Source organism: Mixophyes fleayi, chromosome 6 (genome assembly GCF_038048845.1).
Source record: "Mixophyes fleayi isolate aMixFle1 chromosome 6, aMixFle1.hap1, whole genome shotgun sequence".
NCBI lineage: Eukaryota > Metazoa > Chordata > Amphibia > Anura > Limnodynastidae > Mixophyes > Mixophyes fleayi.
In genome coordinates, this window is record NC_134407.1 from 134,979,524 (window position 1) to 134,999,189 (window position 19,666).

The window sequence follows — 19,666 nt, forward strand, 5'->3', positions numbered from 1 at the left end:
TCAGCGGACAGTTTCAATGTGATATCCGGCCAGTAATGACATGGGACGGCACCTGTCACGTGGTGCGCGTCCCATGTGATTACTGCCCGAACATCACATTGAAACTGTCCGCCGAGCAGCGCGGTTACAAGGTAAGTGTGTGTCTCAGTGGGGGCTGGCTGGCTGGCGCTGTGCTGAATATATCATAATTCCTCCCTCTTCCTTTCTCTAACCTGTGCCCTCCTCATTATCATAGCACTTCAAGACTTTTTTGCCAAAAATATTGTAGTAATATTTTATGTATTGAGTTTCATACTGTATATTAGTATATGTGTGGGGCCATATATATATATATATATATATATATATATATATATATATAGTGTGTGTGTGGGGCCATGTATATATAGTATGTGTGGGGCCATGTATATATATAGTATATGTGTGGGGCCATGTGTGTATATAGTATATGTGTGGGGTCATGCATATATAGTATATGTGTGGGGCCATGTATATATAGTATATGTGTGGGGCCATATATATATATATATATATGTATTTATATATATATATATATATATATATATATATATATAGTGTGTGTGTGTGTGGGGCCATGTGTATATATAGTGTGTGTGTGTGTGTGTGTGGGGCCATGTGTATATATAGTTGTTGTGTGTGGGGCCATGTGTGTATATATAGTGTGTGTGTGGGGCCATGTGTATATATAGTGTGTGTGGGGCAATGTGTATAAATAGTGTGTGTGTGTGGGGCCATGTGTATATATAGTGTGTGTGTGTGTGTGTGTGTGTGGTCATGTGTATATATAATGGGTGTGTATGGGGCCATGTGTATATATAGTGTGTGTGTATGGGGCCATGTGTATATATAGTGTGTGTGTGTGGGGCCATGTGTATATATAGTGTGTGTGTGTGTGTGTGGGGGGCCATGTGTACATATAGTGTGTGTGTGTGGGGCCATGTGTATATATAGTGTGTGTGTGTGGGGCCATGTGTATATATAGTGTGTCTGTGTGGGGCCGTGTGTATATATAGTGTGTGTGTGTGGGGCCATATGTATATATAGTGTGTGTGTGTGGGGCCATGTGTATATATAGTGTGTGTGTGTGGGGCCATGTATATATAGTGTGTGTGTGTGTGTGTGGGGCTATGTATATAGTGTGTGCGCGCAATATTTTAATATAATATGTGAGGGAATGGAGGTGGGAGGTAGGCTATTTAATGGTGGAGTGTAGATGGGGGCTAATTACTTAAGGTGAGGTGAAGGAACCTTTAATTTCATGCTGGGGTGGTTTAGGGCTATCAATTGAATATGGGGCTAATTTTGGGGAGGAGGGCTATTTATTAAATGTGAATATGAATTATTTATTGCTGGAGATGGTTGTGAAAAATGGCTATATTTATTAAACTTTAACGCTATTTAATTTATTGCTGGGACTGTCTGCAGGGAGGGAATTGTGTTTTGAGTAAATGGGTATATTGTTAATTTAATGTTGGGGCTGGTTGGAGGGAAATAGGTCTACTTATTAAATGTGAATATTATTATTGTGGGGACTGGAGGGATGCCTAATTATAAAACGTGAGTGCTATTGTTTTAACACCTGGGCTGGTTGGAGTTTTCTAAATCTCATGTACCCCATTTTTTTCAGAATTGGGCATCCAATATTCCAGGATCAAGACAAGAAAGAACTGAGCTAAAGAAACCAGCTGCTACAAGTGGTGAAAGTGACCAAGACAGGCAGGAGAGAGCAGGACAGTCTGCCAACTGTCCTGAATCTGGTGGGGCAGTCCTGAATTTGGGTGACTGTCTCACTTAGTCAGGATTTGGTTTGACTGCAAGGACAGTTGGGAGGTATGTCCCGCTTCACAACGTACTGCTTGTGAAGGCAGAGCTGTGTGCTTCTAACAGTAGTGCACACAGTATTGCCTATATATTTGTCTAAAATGATAACCATGTTACATAATAGGGGCCCTGCTGTCTTAAATCCCCTGAGCATTAATCCAGCTCTGGTTAGGGGAAGGGAACTGATAGCTGCTCTCAGTTCCCGAACAGAACACAGCCTGCAGAGAAAGCCAAGGATCTCTAAGTATCACAAGATCTGGAAATCTCGTGAGACAAAGAGCTTCCCTGCTCACTCTACAGTGGGACTAACGCTTTCTTCAGAGGAATCAATAATATTTCAGGAGTCATCCAGCCTTAATAATTGGGATGCAGGGCTAACTCCGAGCGCTACTGAGGATATTGATGAGGATGGTGTGGTGGGTGTATTTTGTAGCCGTCGGGATGTCGGTGAGCGGAGGGTCTTAGCTGATGATGGAGTGCTTGTAATTTTTTTGGAAGAACTTTCAGCTTTTCCCAACACTTTGCCATGAACTCTCGTCAAATGGCGTAACATAGACGAGGTTCCAACATGGTTAAGGTCCCTCCCTCGACTGACTGTGGCTTGACATACACTACAAATGGCTATACAGCTGTTGTCTGGATTGGGGTAGAAATAATTCCACACATAAGAAGTGGATTTTTTGGTCTTATGGCCTGGCATGACAATGGCCTTTTTCTTGTCACGTGCCAGAACTGCTGCCACTGGTGCACTGGTGCAGGACTTACACAAACAACCTCATTCTCATCAACATCCTCATTAGCGCCCTCGTCACCTCCACAAATCTCCCCCTCATCCTCTTCTATTTCCAAAGTGGCATCCTCATTTTGTGCATCACTGGCTACACTCAGGCTGTTCAGGCACACATCAGCAAAACTGCTGAAAGGGCCCCTCTTTATGGGTACACTAACAGAATGCTCACGATTAGACATCCCACTGTTGGATGGACACTCCACAGGGATTGGTGTAATTTGTGATTCAGAGCAAACATTATCCTCTAATGCCTTACTGTTATCTTGCAGCTCGGCTTTGACGCGTAACAGTAGTTGTGCACCACTTGTAGGCTCGGTAACATTTTTAGATCTGCCACTAATAGACAAAGGTGAAGGCCTCATTCTCTCTTTGCCACTGCGTGTGTAGAATAACATGTTGGCAAATTTTTTTTTATCAGCACTTAACTTTTCCTCAGTTACACTTCTTTTGCGCTTCAACACTGTGTAGTTTGACATCACCTTTCCCAAATGACGTACTAAGAACACTACCATCAGGACTGGTGACAGAACCTGGTTGCTGATTCTGCTCATATGTGGACTGCTTAGAATCCATTATGAGCCCAACGCACTTGTAATGCTACAAATTGTTTTAGATACTGCTGAAAAATAGTGCTTTTGACAGCCAGAAATATTAATGCAAAAGAATGGGGGACACCCCAAAAGCACTTGAGAGTGCTAAAAATTATTTTTAAGATTGCTGACAAACAGGACTTTTAACAGTCAGAAATATTAATGCAAAAGAATGGGGAACACCCCAAAAAGCACTTGGGAGTGCTAAAAATTATTTTTCAGATTGCTGACAAACAGGACTGTTGACAGCCAGAAATATTAATGCAAAAGAATGGGAGACACCCCAAAGCACTTGTAGTGCCAAATATTGAAAAAAAAAAGACTCCTCTATCCTCCTCTCTTCTCTATCAATTGTTATCAGAATTGTAATCAGAATTGTATTCTCTGTCCCTGTTCTAATCAGCCTGTGACTACACCCTGCTCTCTCCCTCTGTCAAATGGCGATGGATTGCTGTGAAGGCGTGTATTTATAATCTTGAAGTACCGCGAGAACCGAGCCATGAGATCCAACGACGTCACGATGACGTTCGGCCTCGATTTGGATTCGGAGCAGGCGCTACTCAGCTCGTTACTCGGATACCCAAAGTTCAGGTGGGTTCGGTTCTCGGGGAACCGGACCCGCCCATCTTTAATTATACTTCACCTCAGTTGAGCACAGTATACCTGCTGACACTCATGTTAAGTTATATATATATATATTTATATTTATATATATATAAGAATTTCTAAGAAGAACAACTGATGTCCATCTACGTATGCATAAGACCTATCACTCAACTTTAAGGACTAAGCCTATTTGAAAAAATTATAATAATAATTGTTATTGCTTATTTATATAGTACAAGTAATACTATGCAATTGTACTTGGAGAATATGTAATAATTCACATCAGGCTCTGCTCCACTGCAGAATGTGTGTTTGTTTTTGGCGTGGTGACCTAAAGCAGTTAGTTGGCCAGTGACTAGACAGAAGATGCATGTCTAGACATAGACAGGGTCGCAGGGATTTTGAATGGTTACAGATCTTATTACATGCTGAAAAAACTTCTGTCCTTACCATCCTGATGATAAAACTGGACACTTGATTCAGCTATCCTGGTGCGAAGTGCCGTGTGTATACCAACTTCATCACAATGGTGTCATCGTGGGATGCTATGGGAAGCAAGACTGCGCTTCCCAGTGCAAATTTCCATGGAAATGGAAGATACACTTAGAGCCTTGGTGAATGTGACAGCAGCGCAGAAGAGGAGAATACATGTCTTCTCCGTGAGGAGATTGCTCAGGAGAGATGAGACAGGAAAGCTCCAGTTGCACCCACGCTGAGGAAATTAACTTCAGACAATAATGTGAAAGCATATCTGGTAGATTGAATGTGCTGCCACCTAAGCCAATTGGCCACTTGAGAGTTTTGATGAACATCTATCTCTCTATCTTTTATAGACCTGGAAGAGGACCAGCAGCTGAAAACCACTATTCTGGCACGAATTAGGGTCACCGGAGCAGGCGGGGACCAATGGTATGACTGGAGACTGTCCAAAGATTTGCTGGTTGGTGCTCAGCATACTAAACTTTGTAAAACACTTAAGAATTGGTTGCAGTCAGGGAAGAACACTGCGGTCAGGTGATCGAGATTCTGACTATTGATCATTGTATCTGAGGTATGGACTGAGGGCTGCAAAGACGGGCACTGCAGGTGGACTCTCAGGCATTTAAGGAATTGGCAAATGTAGTTTAGAGATATGGTGCCTTGCAGCGTATGCCCAAACCTTCGCTACCTGCTCCAAAATTTGTACTTCAGCCAAAACCTGGTATATGGAAAGGTGGACCATGCGGTTACGGCAATAGCAGAAGTTGCCCCAAAACAGCATTACACATCGATATTTGGAATCACCGGCCGAAGGTTCAGCCATAAACTACAAGCTTGAGTATAAGGGAGAGGGGAATGTCACGCAATGCTTCAGAAAGTGAACTGGAGTGCAGTTCGGAAGAGTAAACTTCTGCCATCTAAAATGATGGGAAAAGATAAAGGAAAGCTGTTCAAGTCTAAACCGGTTACTACCATCATTAGTTGACAAGACTTAGGTTGAAGGTGCCATGCCTCCTGATGAGGGCTCAGATTGTTCAATATTATCTAACTTGTTTCCGCTGAGAGACTTTGGTCGAGACCAACTTGGAGATGCTACCTTAGTGAATGTCTATAAAAATGTAATTGAGGCAAATGGTGCAGAGAAGGCTGACAGGCCTGCAGAAGATATCGCCTATTATATCTTGAAAATTATTTGTTTTACAGAATTGCTAAAGTTCAAAATAAAATTTTAGAGCAATTGTTGGTGCCACAAATTCATGATTCACTTGTACTTAAAGCTGCACATACACATCTGTGTGGAGGACACTTGCGAGAAGACAAAATCTGAGAGCATATACGGGCAGCACAGTGGCTTAGTGGTTAGCACTTCTGCTTCAAAGCACTGGAGTCATGAGTTCAATTCCCTACCATGGCCTTATCTGTGAGGAGTTTGCATGTTCTCCCCATGTTTGCGTGGGTTTCCTCTGGGTGCTCAGGTTTCCTCCCACACTCCAAAAACATACTAGAAGGTTAATTGGCTGTTAATAAATTAACCCTAGTCTGTCTGGCTGTGTGTGTGTGTTAGGGAATTTAGACTGTAAGCCACAATGGGGCAGGACTAATGTGAGTGAGTTCTCTATAGAGCGCTGCAGAATTAGTGAAGCTAAATGGTGATGATGCTAATGATGATACTACTCAGGTTTTATTAGTCAGGAGTGTTCATGGCAGTAAACAAGTTTTGTCGAACATGTCCAGTATGTCAGAGAACATGTCCAAACCTGGACTCCAGGGCCCGCTCGTTCCCATTCACGTGGTGCAGACCTAGTTTGAGAATATTAGTATGGATCATTATTACTATTATTATTATTATTATTATTATTATTTATAAGGTGCCACCTATTTTGTAGTGCCGGATACTGAAGCAAGTAACAAATAGATGAGGCAATACTCATAAGTAGCACAGATAAGTGTGAGTAATGCTATGGGGACTCACACAGAGTGCAGCAAAAGACATGACAGGATGTATGAGGGACAACTTATGTCCCAGTTTTATGACAGTTTTGGAAGATTCCCCCGATTGGTACAGCAGCAAATATGTGCAGCAAGACAAAAATGGAATTATAAAAAGTCAGCTGTTATCGGGACTTTTCAACCATGGACAACATTCTTATACTGGTATCGTATCCACACAGGAGATTAAACTATTCACTCATTGCAGGGGTCGTATGAAGTGTTTGAGGCTGTGGGGCCTGTCAAGTAGGTCAGGCAGGAGGAAAGCAGTCCAGACTTATCATGTCAACTTGTTGAAACCACGGCATGAGAGGGAGAAGCCACAAGCTTTGTTAATAAAGGCAGTGTTGCAGGATACCAAAGTTCCTGTAAAGATCAGTCTGTCACCGGAGCAGTGATATCCGACTGAGGAAATGGTTCAGAGGAAGCTAGATGTGTTTTCTGAAGTACCTGAATGAACCACCATCATAGAACATGATGTAGTTACACCTCCAGGGGTGGTAGTGAGAGTAAAGCTGTACCGTGTTAGTGTCCAAGCCAAACGTGAGTTTTTGTTTATTTAATGATTTTAGAAAACTAAATGAAGCATCATGTTTCGACATGTACCCAGTACACAGAATTGATGAGCTAGTGTAGACGATGGCTAACATTCAGTACCTTTCCACATTAGATATGACCAAAGGTTACTGGCAGACTGCCACATGCAAGACTAACACAGCCTTTTCAACCCTGGATAGTTTGTTTCAATACAAGGTACAGCCTTTAGGGAAACCCTTCAGAAGACCATGAGTATGCAGCTGCATACTTGGACTATATTGTTATCCACTCCCTGGAGTGGAAGTTGCACTTACTCAAGGTGGAGGCAGCATCAGCTTCACTCAGGGCAGTGAGTCTGGCTGTCAGTACTGAGAAGTGTGCATTGGTCATGCAAGAAGTCAAATACTTGGAGTATGTGGTAGGGCAAGGTGAAATCAAACCCCTATGGATGAAGTAGAGGCTGTCAGAGACTGGCCTAAACTGGTGCGGAAGACCCAGCTGAGAACTTTCCTGGGTCTGATAGGGTACTGTCATTGGTTTATTGCAACTTTTACCACTAGATCTGCTCCTCTCACCGAACTACTTAAAAGGCTTCCCCAGACAATTTGGTCTGATCAGAAGTAGTGGAGGCTACCTGGCAAAATTTTCATGTAGCTCTGTGTGCAGTACCAATATGCCAAGCACTGGACTTCATCAGTACATTGTATCTACAAACAGATGCATCTGTAGTGGGTTTTGGTGCTGTGCTTTCATAGAGGTCTGCTGAGATAGAGAAACCCATCCTTTATTTTAGCTGTCAACTTTTGCCAAGAAAGAAGAAATACTCCATGGTGGTACAATAGTGTTTAGAAGTCAAATGGGTCACTGAGGCTTTCAGGAACTACTTCCTGATAAAAGAGTTCACATTGGTCACTTACCGTGCACCATTATAATGGATGCATAGGAACAAGGAGGTAAACTGGTGGATCTTAGGGCTCCAGCCCTGCCATTTTACAGTAGAGCATAGGCCACAATAATGCAGATGCTCTCTTTCGCAGAGATGCACTCTTTGTGGTGTCTGCTTCACTGAGGTTGGTGATGCTAAGGGAAGGGGTGTGTGACAAAAAGGGTTATTTGCCACACATCTCCTACATAGGTACAGGTGAAATCCCAAAGAGTATGCAGGTACAGGCTGCAGACAGAGGTAAATTCTCCCTCGTGCTTTCATTCAGCACACAGGCACATAAATGCACCACATGGGTGTAATTAATTTGCGATTTTCTTTAATGCTTTTATTTAGTGCTTGGGGGCAGAATTTAAGACTGTTGTTGTGGGCAGAGCTACTGAAGCCAGTTAGTTGGCCATTGACAAGACAAAAGATTCATGTCTAGACAGAGACAGAGTCGCATGGTTATTTTGTGACTACAGGTGTGAAATGTCGTGTGAATACCACACACGATGTGTGTCCTAGATTCCTTTCATATATGTGTGAAAATTTCAGTTCAGTAGTTGAGAGCTATGTTTCCTCTTTATTTAACATAAGTAAAGACTGGTTTACAGGATCCCTGGCGTGAATGAAGGAGGGTTGGTGGGCCTCCATTCCATCAGGACAGTTCTAGTTTTTTGGCTATACAGACAGGAAAGATATACAGTCAGGTAGCAGTCTGATTAACAGTCTGCAGATTTATATATTCTTGTGCAGATATAAACGGATAGGACAGCTTTCTCACTTTATCTTACTATCTGGAGAGAGTCAGGGAATATCAAGTGCGAGACACCACCTATCTATAAGTTGGGAAAACTTGCTTATTGTGATCACTGTTTTCTGTGGGCTATGCACTAGGCCTCCTTTACAATAGAGAAATAAAATCAAAATGTTTAGTTAGAATTGAACTAAAATTTGCTTTAATTGTGATTTTATTTGCTTATTTGTATCCTGTAGATAAAAACGAACTGTCTCCCCATTATTATATATTATGTATAATTGTTTGCAAATGTTTGGGTAGCCCTCATCAAATTGCATATTTCATGACACAATTACCATTTACTGCTGAATATAAGATTGAAAAACAGTAAATGAGGCATGTGCACCCTATTAGTCAGTGTTTGGTAACATCTTCTTTGACAGAAATAACTACCTCCAAACCTTTCTTGTAGTCAGGTAAAGAATTTTTCAATTATTGCTTTAGGGTTTTATTACAACTCTTGGGGGTATATTTACTAAACTGCGAGTTTGAAAAAGTGGAGATGTTGCCTATAGCAACCAATCATATTTTAGCTGTCATTTAGTAGAATGTACTAAATAAATGGTAACTAGAATCCGATTGCTTTCTATAGGCAACAGCTCCACTTCTTCAAATCCGCAGTTTAGTAAATCTAGCCCTTGGTTGTAAAACTCTTCTAGTTCAGAAATATATTTGTTTCGTCTTGCGTGTACTGCATGTTTGAGATCTCTGCATGTTTGAGATCTCCCTACAGATTTAATTTTATAATATGTAAACCTGGGAACTATGAAGGACATAATCTTTGTATGTACCTTGTGGCTGATTTTGAGGATCTTACCCTTGGAGGAATTGCTGCCTTGCTGAAATATCCAACCAGTTTTCCACTTCAATTTCTGCACCAACTCTAGGACATTAGCTTCTAGGACTTATTGATATTTAGTAGGGATGAGCGCGCTCGGATTTCTGAAATCCGAGCCCACCCGAACGTTGCGGATCCGAGTCGGATCCGAGACAGATCCGGGTATTGGCGCCAAATTCAAAAGTGAAACTGAGGCTCTGACTCATAATCCCGTTGTCGGATCTCGCGATACTCGGATCCTATAAATTCCCCGCTAGTCGCCGCCATCTTCACTCGGGCATTGATCAGGGTAGAGGGAGGGTGTGTTAGGTGGTCCTCTGTGCTGTTTAGTTCTGTGCTGTTTAGTTCTGTGCTGTTTAGTTCTGTGCTGTTTAGTTCTGTGCTGTTTAGTGCTGTGCTGTGCTGTGCTGTGCTGTGCTGTGCTGTGTTCTGCAGTATCAGTCCAGTGGTGCTGTGTGCTGTGCTCTGTCCTTCTGAGGTCAGTGGTGCTGCTGGGTCCTGTGCTGTGTCCTGTTCAGTCCAGTGGTGCTGTGTCCTGTGCTCTGTGCTTCTAAGGGCATAGTTATTTCCCCAATATTCCCCTGTGTTTAAAAAAATAAAAAAAAATTTTTTTTATAAAATACCAAAAACTACTTTAATATTTTTTAATTACCACAAAATTTTCACAACCAATCCTGCAGTATAAGCCCATTGGTACTGCAATATTACCAAGTTCACACATTCAGCAGTAAAAGTCCAGTGGTACTGCAATATTACAAAGTTTACACATTCTGCAGTATCAGTCCAGTGGTGCTGTGTCCTGTGCTCTGTCCTGCTGAGTTCCGTAGTGCTGCTGGGTCCTGTGCCGTGTCCTGTTCAGTCCAGTGGTGCTGTGTCCTGTGCTCTGTGCTTCTAAGGGCATAGTTATTTCCCCATTATTCCCAAGTTTGTAAAAAATAAAAAAAAAGTAAAAAAAAATAAAAAATTAAAAAAAAAAAAAAAAATATAATAATTATAACCAAATTTGCAAAACCAATCCAGCATTATAAGTCCATTGGTACTGCAATATTACCAAGTTCACACATTCAGCAGTAAAAGTCCAGTGGTACTGCAATATTACAAAGTTTACACATTCTGCAGTATCAGTCCAGTGGTGCTGTGTCCTGTGCTCTGTCCTGCTGAGTTCCGTAGTGCTGCTGGGTCCTGTGCCGTGTCCTGTTCAGTCCAGTGGTGCTGTGTCCTGTGCTCTGTGCTTCTAAGGGCATAGTTATTTCCCCATTATTCCCAAGTTTGTAAAAAATAAAAAAAAAGTAAAAAAAAATAAAAAATTAAAAAAAAAAAAAAAATATAATAATTATAACCAAATTTGCAAAACCAATCCAGCATTATAAGTCCATTGGTACTGCAATATTACCAAGTTCACACATTCTGCAGTATCTTGTGCTACATATAATGGAGAGCAAAAATTTGGAGGATAAAGTAGGGAAAGATCAAGACCCACTTCCTCCTAATGCTGAAGCTGCTGCCACTAGTCATGACATAGACGATGAAATGCCATCAACGTCGTCTGGCAAGCACGATGCCCAATCTCCTAGTACAGGGCATGTAAAATCCAAAAAGCCCAAGTTCTCAAAAAACAGCAAAAAAAGAAACTTAAAATCATCTGAGGAGAAACGTAAAGTTGGCAATATGCCAATTACGACAAGTAGTGGCAAGGAACGGCTTAGGCCCTGTCCCGTGTTCATGACTAGTGGTCCAACTTCACCCAAGGATCAAAGCCCTCCTCCCCCCCCCTACAAAAAATTTAAGAGAGTTATGCTGTCAGCAACAACAACAAAACAGCAAAGAACTCTGCCTTCTAAACAGATGACATCACAAATCCCCAAGGCGAGTCCAAGGGTGTTGTTGGTTGTGAACCCTGACCTTCCCATCACTGTACGGGAAGAGGTGACTCCATCCAGCATTTGCAGCACGCCCTCTGCATATGCTGGAAGGATCACCCACAGTCCAGTTACAGATTTGGCTAATGAAGGTGTGAATGTTGTGCACTGGGAGGAGGATATTGATGTAGCTGGCGCTGAGGAGGATGTTGATGATTATGATGCAGACAGATACCAAATTGCATTTCTCAATTTCTATTTATATTCTAGATTATATAACGGCTGAAAAAATTTTCTGTTTTACTCCTAGTGGAGAGGGGATCTGATGCAGACAGATACCAAACTGCCTTTGTCCATTTCTTTGTATATTTGAATTGCTAGTTCTACAGTCTATGCAGGCTGCTTTATTTATATTCAACTACAAGTGTAGGGCGGGGGGGGGGGGGGCATAGATAGCCACCAAAGTAACGTGGTCCATTTAATTTCACTTTCTAGCTCCACAGTCTGTGCAGCCTGCTTTTTTTTATCTTCAAAGTATTTATATTTACAAGCCTTGCAATCTAAATTAACTAGAGGTAGTGACGTGGTAGAACTCCAAAAGGCAGTTTGGAAGCCCCTGTACAAACTGGCTCTATTTTTTAACTGAGTTGTCCCCCCTCCAGTGTGTACTCGGAAAGAGTTTTTAGTGCAGCGGGGAACCTGGTCAGTGAGCGGCGAAGGAGGTTGCTTCCTCACAACGTTGAAAAAATGATGTTTATAAAAATGAATAATCAATTCCTCAATGAAGTACAGCACTGCCCTCCAGACAGTACAGAGGGACTGTGGTTGTGGAGTCCAGCGGGGACGAATTGATAATGTGTGAGGAGGAGGAAGTACACACTGTAGGGGGAGAGGAATCAGAGGTTGAGGATAAGGACGACATCTTTCCTCAGTAGAGCCTGTTTAGTTTGTACAGGGAGAGATGAATTGTTTTATTGGTGTGGGGGCCCAAACAAACCAATCATTTCAGCCACAGTTGTTTGGTAGGCCCTGTCGCTGAAATGATTGGTTTGTTAAAGTGTGCATGTCCTATTTCAACAACATAAGGGTGGGTGGGAGGGCCCAAGGACAATTCCATCTTGCACCTTTTTTTTTGGCATTATGTGACCATTCAACAGTCGTTTGCCATGTTCAAAAAGTAAAAGAAAATGCCAACAAATTCAATAAATTAAATCAAAAGTTAAATGCCCTGTCATTATTTAAAACAAGAGGTTTTGACGTGCTAGAATTAGTGTAGTGTTAAGATGTTATAAACACTACACTTGGAAATTGGAGGAGGTAATGTGGCCCCGGTATCAAATTGGGTACCGGGGCCACCCCACTATGCAGTCCAGATACTTGTTTGGTGGAATTCCGACACGTGGAGGGTTTTTAAATTATATTGTGGCCTCGGTACCAAATTGTGTACCGGGGCCACCACACTACGCAGTCAAGATACTTGTTTGGTGGAATTCAGACCAGTTGAGGGTTTTATTATTATATTGTGTGGACCACTCTATCTATACCACACTACAACTCTATACCACTCTATTTCCTACTTTAATTCTATTTAATTCTATTTCCTACTTTAATTCTATTACTAATTAATTACCATAAAGAGGAACAAAAAAAACCAATTTTACCAAAAGTATAATATGACTTAGACTTACAAACACTACACTTGAAAGATCGTGCCTTTAAATGAAAAAGTCAGTCTTCATTGCACGACTATGTGCAAGTGCAACAGGGACATTTTTTTGGGTTTACAAAGTCAAACAATAACACTACGACCCTGTCTGTCTGGGGTCTGTCAATGACGAATTGTCTGGAGCATGTTTTGAGGAGGTATTGTGGCCCCGGTATCAAATTGGGTACCGGGGCCACCCCACTATGCAGTCCAGATACTTGTTTGGTGGAATTCTGACACGTGGAGGGTGTATTTATTTTATTGTGGCCCCGGTATCAAGTTGGGTACCGGGGCCACCCCACTACGCAGTCCAGATACTTGTTTGGTGGAATTCTGACACGTGGAGGGTGTATTTATTTTATTGTGGCCCCGGTACCAAATTGTGTACCGGGGCCACCACACTACGCAGTCAAGATAGATAGATGCGTATCATAGATAAAGTACATTCAGTGGTGTGGGGCAAATTGAAAAATATTCAAAATGCACTGACATTATCAAAAACAAGAGGTTGTCACACGCTAAAACTCCAACATGTATATGATGGAGAGGATGGAGGAGCAGCCGTATGTGTAGTGTAATGCAGACCTGTTGAAGGTTTTTTATATATTTTATTGTGGTGCCCAGTGCCCACTCCTCTACGCAGTCCAGGTACATTTATTGGTGCGATTCATAAAAGTTCAGGGTTTTTAATATATTGTGGTGACCCACTCCTCTACGCAGTCCAGGTACATTTATTGGTGCGAATCAAACAAGTTGATGGTTTTCTTATTATATATATTGTGGTGACCCACTCCTCTACGCAGTCCAGGTACATTTATTGGTGCGATTCATAAAAGTTCAGGGTTTTTAAGATATTGTGGTGACCCACTCCTCTACGCAGTCCAGGTACATTTATTGGTGCGATTCATAAAAGTTCAGGGTTTTTAATATATTGTGGTGACCCACTCCTCTACGCAGTCCAGGTACATTTATTGGTGCGAATCAAACAAGTTGATGGTTTTCTTATTATATATATTGTGGTGACCCACTCCTCTACGCAGTCCAGGTACATTTATTGGTGCGATTCATAAAAGTTCAGGGTTTTTAATATATTGTGGTGACCCACTCCTCTACGCAGTCCAGGTACATTTATTGGTGCGATTCATAAAAGTTCAGGGTTTTTAATATATTGTGGTGACCCACTCCTCTACGCAGTCCAGGTACATTTATTGGTGCGATTCATAAAAGTTCAGGGTTTTTAATATATTGTGGTGACCCACTCCTCTACGCAGTCCAGGTACAATTATTGGTGCGAATCATAAAAGTTCAGGGTTTTTAATATATATTGTGGTGACCCACTCCTCTACGCAGTCCAGAAAGATACCTTGTTGCAACGTTTTGGACTAATAACTATATTGTGAGGTGTTCACAATACACTGTAAATTAGTGGAAATGCTTGTTATTGAATGTTATTGAGGTTAATAATAGCCTAGGAGTGAAAATAAGCCCAAAAACTTGATTTTTAAACTTTTTATGTTTTTTTCAAAAAAAATCCGAATCCAATACCTTAAATCCGAACCGAGACCTTTCGTCAAGTGTTTTGCGAGACAAATCCGAACCTCAAAAATAACGAAAATCCGGATCCAAAACACAAAACACGAGACCTCAAAAGTCGCCGGTGCACATCCCTAATATTTAGTTGAATATATTTCTCCTTTCACCAAGACAACATTTTCAGAAACAAAGGCTGCCATATATGCCCAAAGCATAATAGATCCACCACGATGCTTAACAGTTTTTCTTCAACTGTATCTTTTGTGGTTGTGTTCCAAAATGTTTTTGGCTTATCTAACTAATAAATGTTGTGCATACTTAAGACACTGACTTCTGTGTGAACAACTCTTCCACGCAACATTATGAATCACTACTCTGGTCAATGTTAATCTTTTCTGCAGGTCCTTCTCAGTGATATATGGGTTTTGCTTTGTCTATCTGATCTGTTTACAAATAATTCTATCAGAATTGTTTCTGGGTCTTCCAGTTCTTGCTTTGACTTAAACAGTTCCCCTTTAACTTCCACTTCTTTCTGACAGTGGAAATTCCAAGTTGGACAGGTTTAAATTAGGGATGTGCACCGGCGACTTTTGGTGTCTCATATTTTGTGTTTTGGATTCGGATTTTCGTGATGTTTTGGGTTCGGATTTGTTTCGCAAAACACCTGCCGAAAGGTTTTGGTTCGGATTTAAGGTTTTGGATTCGGATTTTTTTTGAAAAAAGCATAAAAAGTTCAAAAATCAAGTTTTTGGGCTTATTTTCACTCCTACGCTATTATTAACCTCAATAACATTCATTAACAAGCACCAATAAATGTATCTGGACTGCGTAGAGGAGTGGTCACCACAATATAAATTAAAAACCCTGAACTTGTATGATTCGCACCAATAAATGTATCTGGACTGCGGAGAGGAGTGGGTCACCACAATATAATAAGAAAACCATCAACTGGTCTTAATCGCACCAAAAAATGTACCTGGACTGCGTAGAGGAGTGGGTCACCACAATATATAGTAGATGCTGCTACTGATGCAGCTGTTGCTGTTGCTGCGGATGGCGATGCATCTACCCAGTGGGCTGTCACAGTCATATAGTCCTTCGTTTGCCCAGAACCACTTGTCCACATGTCCGTGGTTAAGTGGACAGTGGGTACAACCGCATTTTTCAGAGCACTGAGGACACTTGATCGTACTTCTCTGTACATTTTTTGTATCGCCTGCCTAGTGAAGTGGAATCTCGACGGGATTTGGTACCGGGGACACAATACCTCCATCAACCCTCTAAATCCCACTCCACTGATGGCGGACACCGGGCGCACGTCTAACACCAACATTGCAGTTACAGCCGCAGTTATATGCTTTGCAATAGGATGACTACTATCATATTTTGTGGACATGGCAAACGACTGTTGGACGGTCAATTGTTTTGTGAAAGACTTAGCGGTCTTACGACTTCCCCTCTGGGAAGATGACCGACTAACAGCAGCAACTGCAGCAGTGGCAGTAGTAGGCGTACCGCTGCAGGATTCCTCGGATGAATCCCGTATTGGAGAGGACTCAGTCTGGCTGCTGACTTGGGCTGCAGGACTGAATCTGATGGAGATCGTGGAGGAAGTTGACGAGGAGGGTTTTTGCTGGTGTGTATCCAACTGGACCACGGGATTTAGGTGTCCCTGTACCGATGACGATCCTAGCACCAGTTCCTGAACTAACCACTGAACTATGAAGGTTATTCAGGTGACGTATAAGGGAGGATGTCCCTAGGTGGGCAAGATCCTTACCCCTGCTTATTTGAGCTTTACATAAGCTACATATGGCCATACATTGGTTGTCCGGATTTGGATAAAAATAACTCCAGACCGAAGAGGAGCATTTTTTGGTCTTCTGACCAGGCATGACGATGGGCTTTTTCATCCCATGGACATCAGCTGTTTCCCCCCCTGGAGCCTCATTTACAATAACCACATCACCATCCTCATCATCAAGTTCCTCCACAGCGCCAGCTACATCATCAATAGCCTCCTCCCGAGCCACCTCTTCCCGTACAGTGATGGGACGGTCAGGCTTGACAACCACCAACACCCTTGGACTCGCCTTGGGGATTTGTGATAATTTCTCTTTAGAAGGCAGAGTTGTTTGCTGTTTTGTTGCTGAAAGCATAACTCTCTTCAATTTTTTGTAGGTGGGGGAGGAGGAGGGCTAAGATCCTTGGGTGAAGATGGACCACTAGTCATGAACACGGGCCAGGGCCTAAGCCGTTCCTTGCCACTACGTGTCGTAAATGGCATATTGCCAACTTTACATTTCTCCTCAGATGATTTTAAGTTTCTCTTTTTGCTTTTTTTGAGAACTTGGGCTTTTTGGATTTTACATGCCCTGTACTAGGAGATTGGGCATCGGGCTTGCCAGACGACGTTGATGGCATTTCATCGTCTATGTCATGACTAGTGGCAGCAGCTTCAGCATTAGGAGGAAGTGGGTCTTGATCTTTCCCTACTTTATCCTCCAAATTTTTGCTCTCCATTATATGTAGCACAAGATACTGCAGAATGTGTGAACTTGGTAATATTGCAGTACCAATGGGCTTATACTGCAGGATTGGTTTGGCAAATTTTGTTGTAATTAATTTTTTTTTTAATTAGTTTTTTGTATATTTTTTTTATTAACTTTTTAAAAAATTTTTAAACACTTGGGAATATTGGGGAAATAACTATGCCCTTAGAAGCACAGAGCATGGGATACAGGACCACTGGACTGAACAGGACACAGCACACAGGACCCAGCAGCACCACTGAACTCAAAATTGACAGAGCACAGCACACAGCACCACTGGACTGATACTGCAGAACACAGCACAGCACAGCACAGCACAGCACAGCACAGCACAGCACAGCACAGAACTAAACAGCACAGCACGAGATCTACTAGAACAGAGGACCACCTAACACACCCTCCCTCTACCCTGATCAATGCCCGAGTGAAGATGGCGGCGACTAGCGGGGAATTTATAGGATCCGAGTATCGCGAGATCCGACAACGGGATTATGACTAGGAGCCTCGCTTTCAAGTTTTCATTTGGCGCCAATACCCGGATCAGTCTCGGATCCGACTCGGATCGGCAACGTTCGGGTGGGCTCGGATTCAGGAAATCCGAGTGCGCTTATCTCTAGTTTAAATATCAAGCCATATCCTTCTCCTGCCTGGTAACAATCAATTATATTTATTTTCAAGTAATTATGCAGCTGCATAGAGAAGCCCTTGACTTCTGAGAGTAGGCACAACATCCTCAGAGGTTAGAATGGTCTTCATCTGGCTTACTATAAGGTATAAAAGGTCAATCAAGCTTTGCAGCCTTTAAAAAGGTTATAATGAATCAGCTGGAAGAGTTCCCAAATGTATGCATATATCACATTTATCACATTTATTGTTTTGTTTTTCAATTTGTTGATTGAACAGTAATTGTGCATTAAAATATGCAGAAATGTGTCATGATAAAGTTTGCACCCTGCAGAGTTTGTGTTATCTCCTTTCACTTAAAAATTTAAAGAAATATGCAATTTGACAAGGATGCCCAAACTTTGTTACAAGATATGAGTAAACCCAGCTTATTTTGCATAATACTTTAAAGTAGAGATGCTCGAATTGGCTGCTAATAATAATAAAATGATAATAATCATTTATCTAATTAGTTTGTCGAAACTGTACAAATATCGGAACACTCACCAGAATTTCTTGAATTATATATGTATTAAACAAGAGTCAAATCAAATTTGACGATATTCAAACTGTTTCAGCTATGTTCAAGTCACATATGCGCACAGGTGAAAATCAGTTTGAATGCTTTTAAACTAAAATGTATACAATTTCATGTTTTGTTTATTTTAAATTTGAACCTTCAACAGTATTGTTTGCAGTTTGATAGGAAAAAAATATTAAAATCCAGTTTTATTATAAAACAAATGCTAATTTATAAAAACACTCATTGGAATGCTAAAGGCAACCTCGAATGCAACGTGCATGTTAAGCCTCAATGATCAGACATCCTCGAATGCGAACTGCGAACTCAAGCTGCAAATTTCAAATTTAAATTTAAAATGGGGGCCTATTGAAGAATGTATTATTTACCATATATCGTGGCCATAAAATGGGGCATTTTTTAGCATCTTTACTTTAAACTATAATAAATAGGCAAACTATGCAAAAAAAATCTATGTTTTGGGCAGAAATACTAAAAAGCTTTTTAAACAGACAAGTTAGAAAGCTTGGAGCAGCCTCCTGGTGAGGTTTGCCCTACATTTTCAAATATGTGTGTAAACCAATGTGAATACTCTCACTGATCAACATTAGGGACATCTTGTTATACCACTTTCATACTGCTGCCCCGGCAATATCCCGGGTTGTTAACCCCGGGATATTGCCGGGGCACAGGGCAGTATAGATAAGAAGATTCCCGGGTCGGGCGGGTTCATACTGCACCTGCCCGACCCGGGTTTTAGAAAAAAAAAAAGTGTAAAAAAACGTTTTAATTAAAAAAAAATACATAACAAATGTTTACTTAACTTATTTTCAGCCAGCGGTGTCTCCGGTGCGTTGCCGGCTGTCAGGGGGACCTCTGGGTACTAAAATGACGTCATTTCTAGTCCATTACAGTATGAATGGTGAGACCCAGGAATTACACGGGTTGCACCATTCATATTGCAGGCGAGCGGAGTCCAACCCGGGAATTACCCCTTTCAAAATCCCGGGTCTAAATCCCGGGATTTTAGACACGGGATTTTTTGGTTGGACTATTCATACTGCACCAATACCCGGGTTTTTCAGCGTGCCTCTGCAAAAACCCTGGTTTTTGGTGCAGTATGAATGGGGTATTAGTAGAGGGACCTTGAAAACAGGGAATGATGTATGCATACTACATAATTAAGCAGCTAATTTATCAGCTATTATTTTAAAATGTACTTTTTGTCTGCAGGATGTGAGTGTATCTATGTTCTTAATGCATATTTATAGTATAGCTGAAAATAACCTCCTGCTAGGATAATTGTCCAGTCATTTTATAAACATAGCAAAATGATTTTGCTTGGATAATTGCTAAGCTGTACACATTTACATACCATCTACTTCAGCGCTCAGGCCTTTGACGGAAGCTGGTAGAAAAATGAATACAAAGATGGGTT

At 41.6% G+C, this 19,666-nt stretch overlaps 1 protein-coding gene across 2 annotated transcripts in view; it reads right to left on the bottom strand.

The window, feature by feature from the left end:
- Window positions 1-19,666, bottom strand: part of LOC142160400 (formin-H-like) — a 228,848-nt gene that overhangs the window by 30,012 nt on the left and 179,170 nt on the right. For both annotated transcript variants that reach the window (XM_075215301.1, XM_075215300.1), the window contains one exon: window positions 19,604-19,636. In XM_075215301.1, coding sequence (XP_075071402.1) covers window positions 19,604-19,636 — 33 coding nt within the window. The remainder of the gene's footprint in view (window positions 1-19,603; window positions 19,637-19,666) is intronic.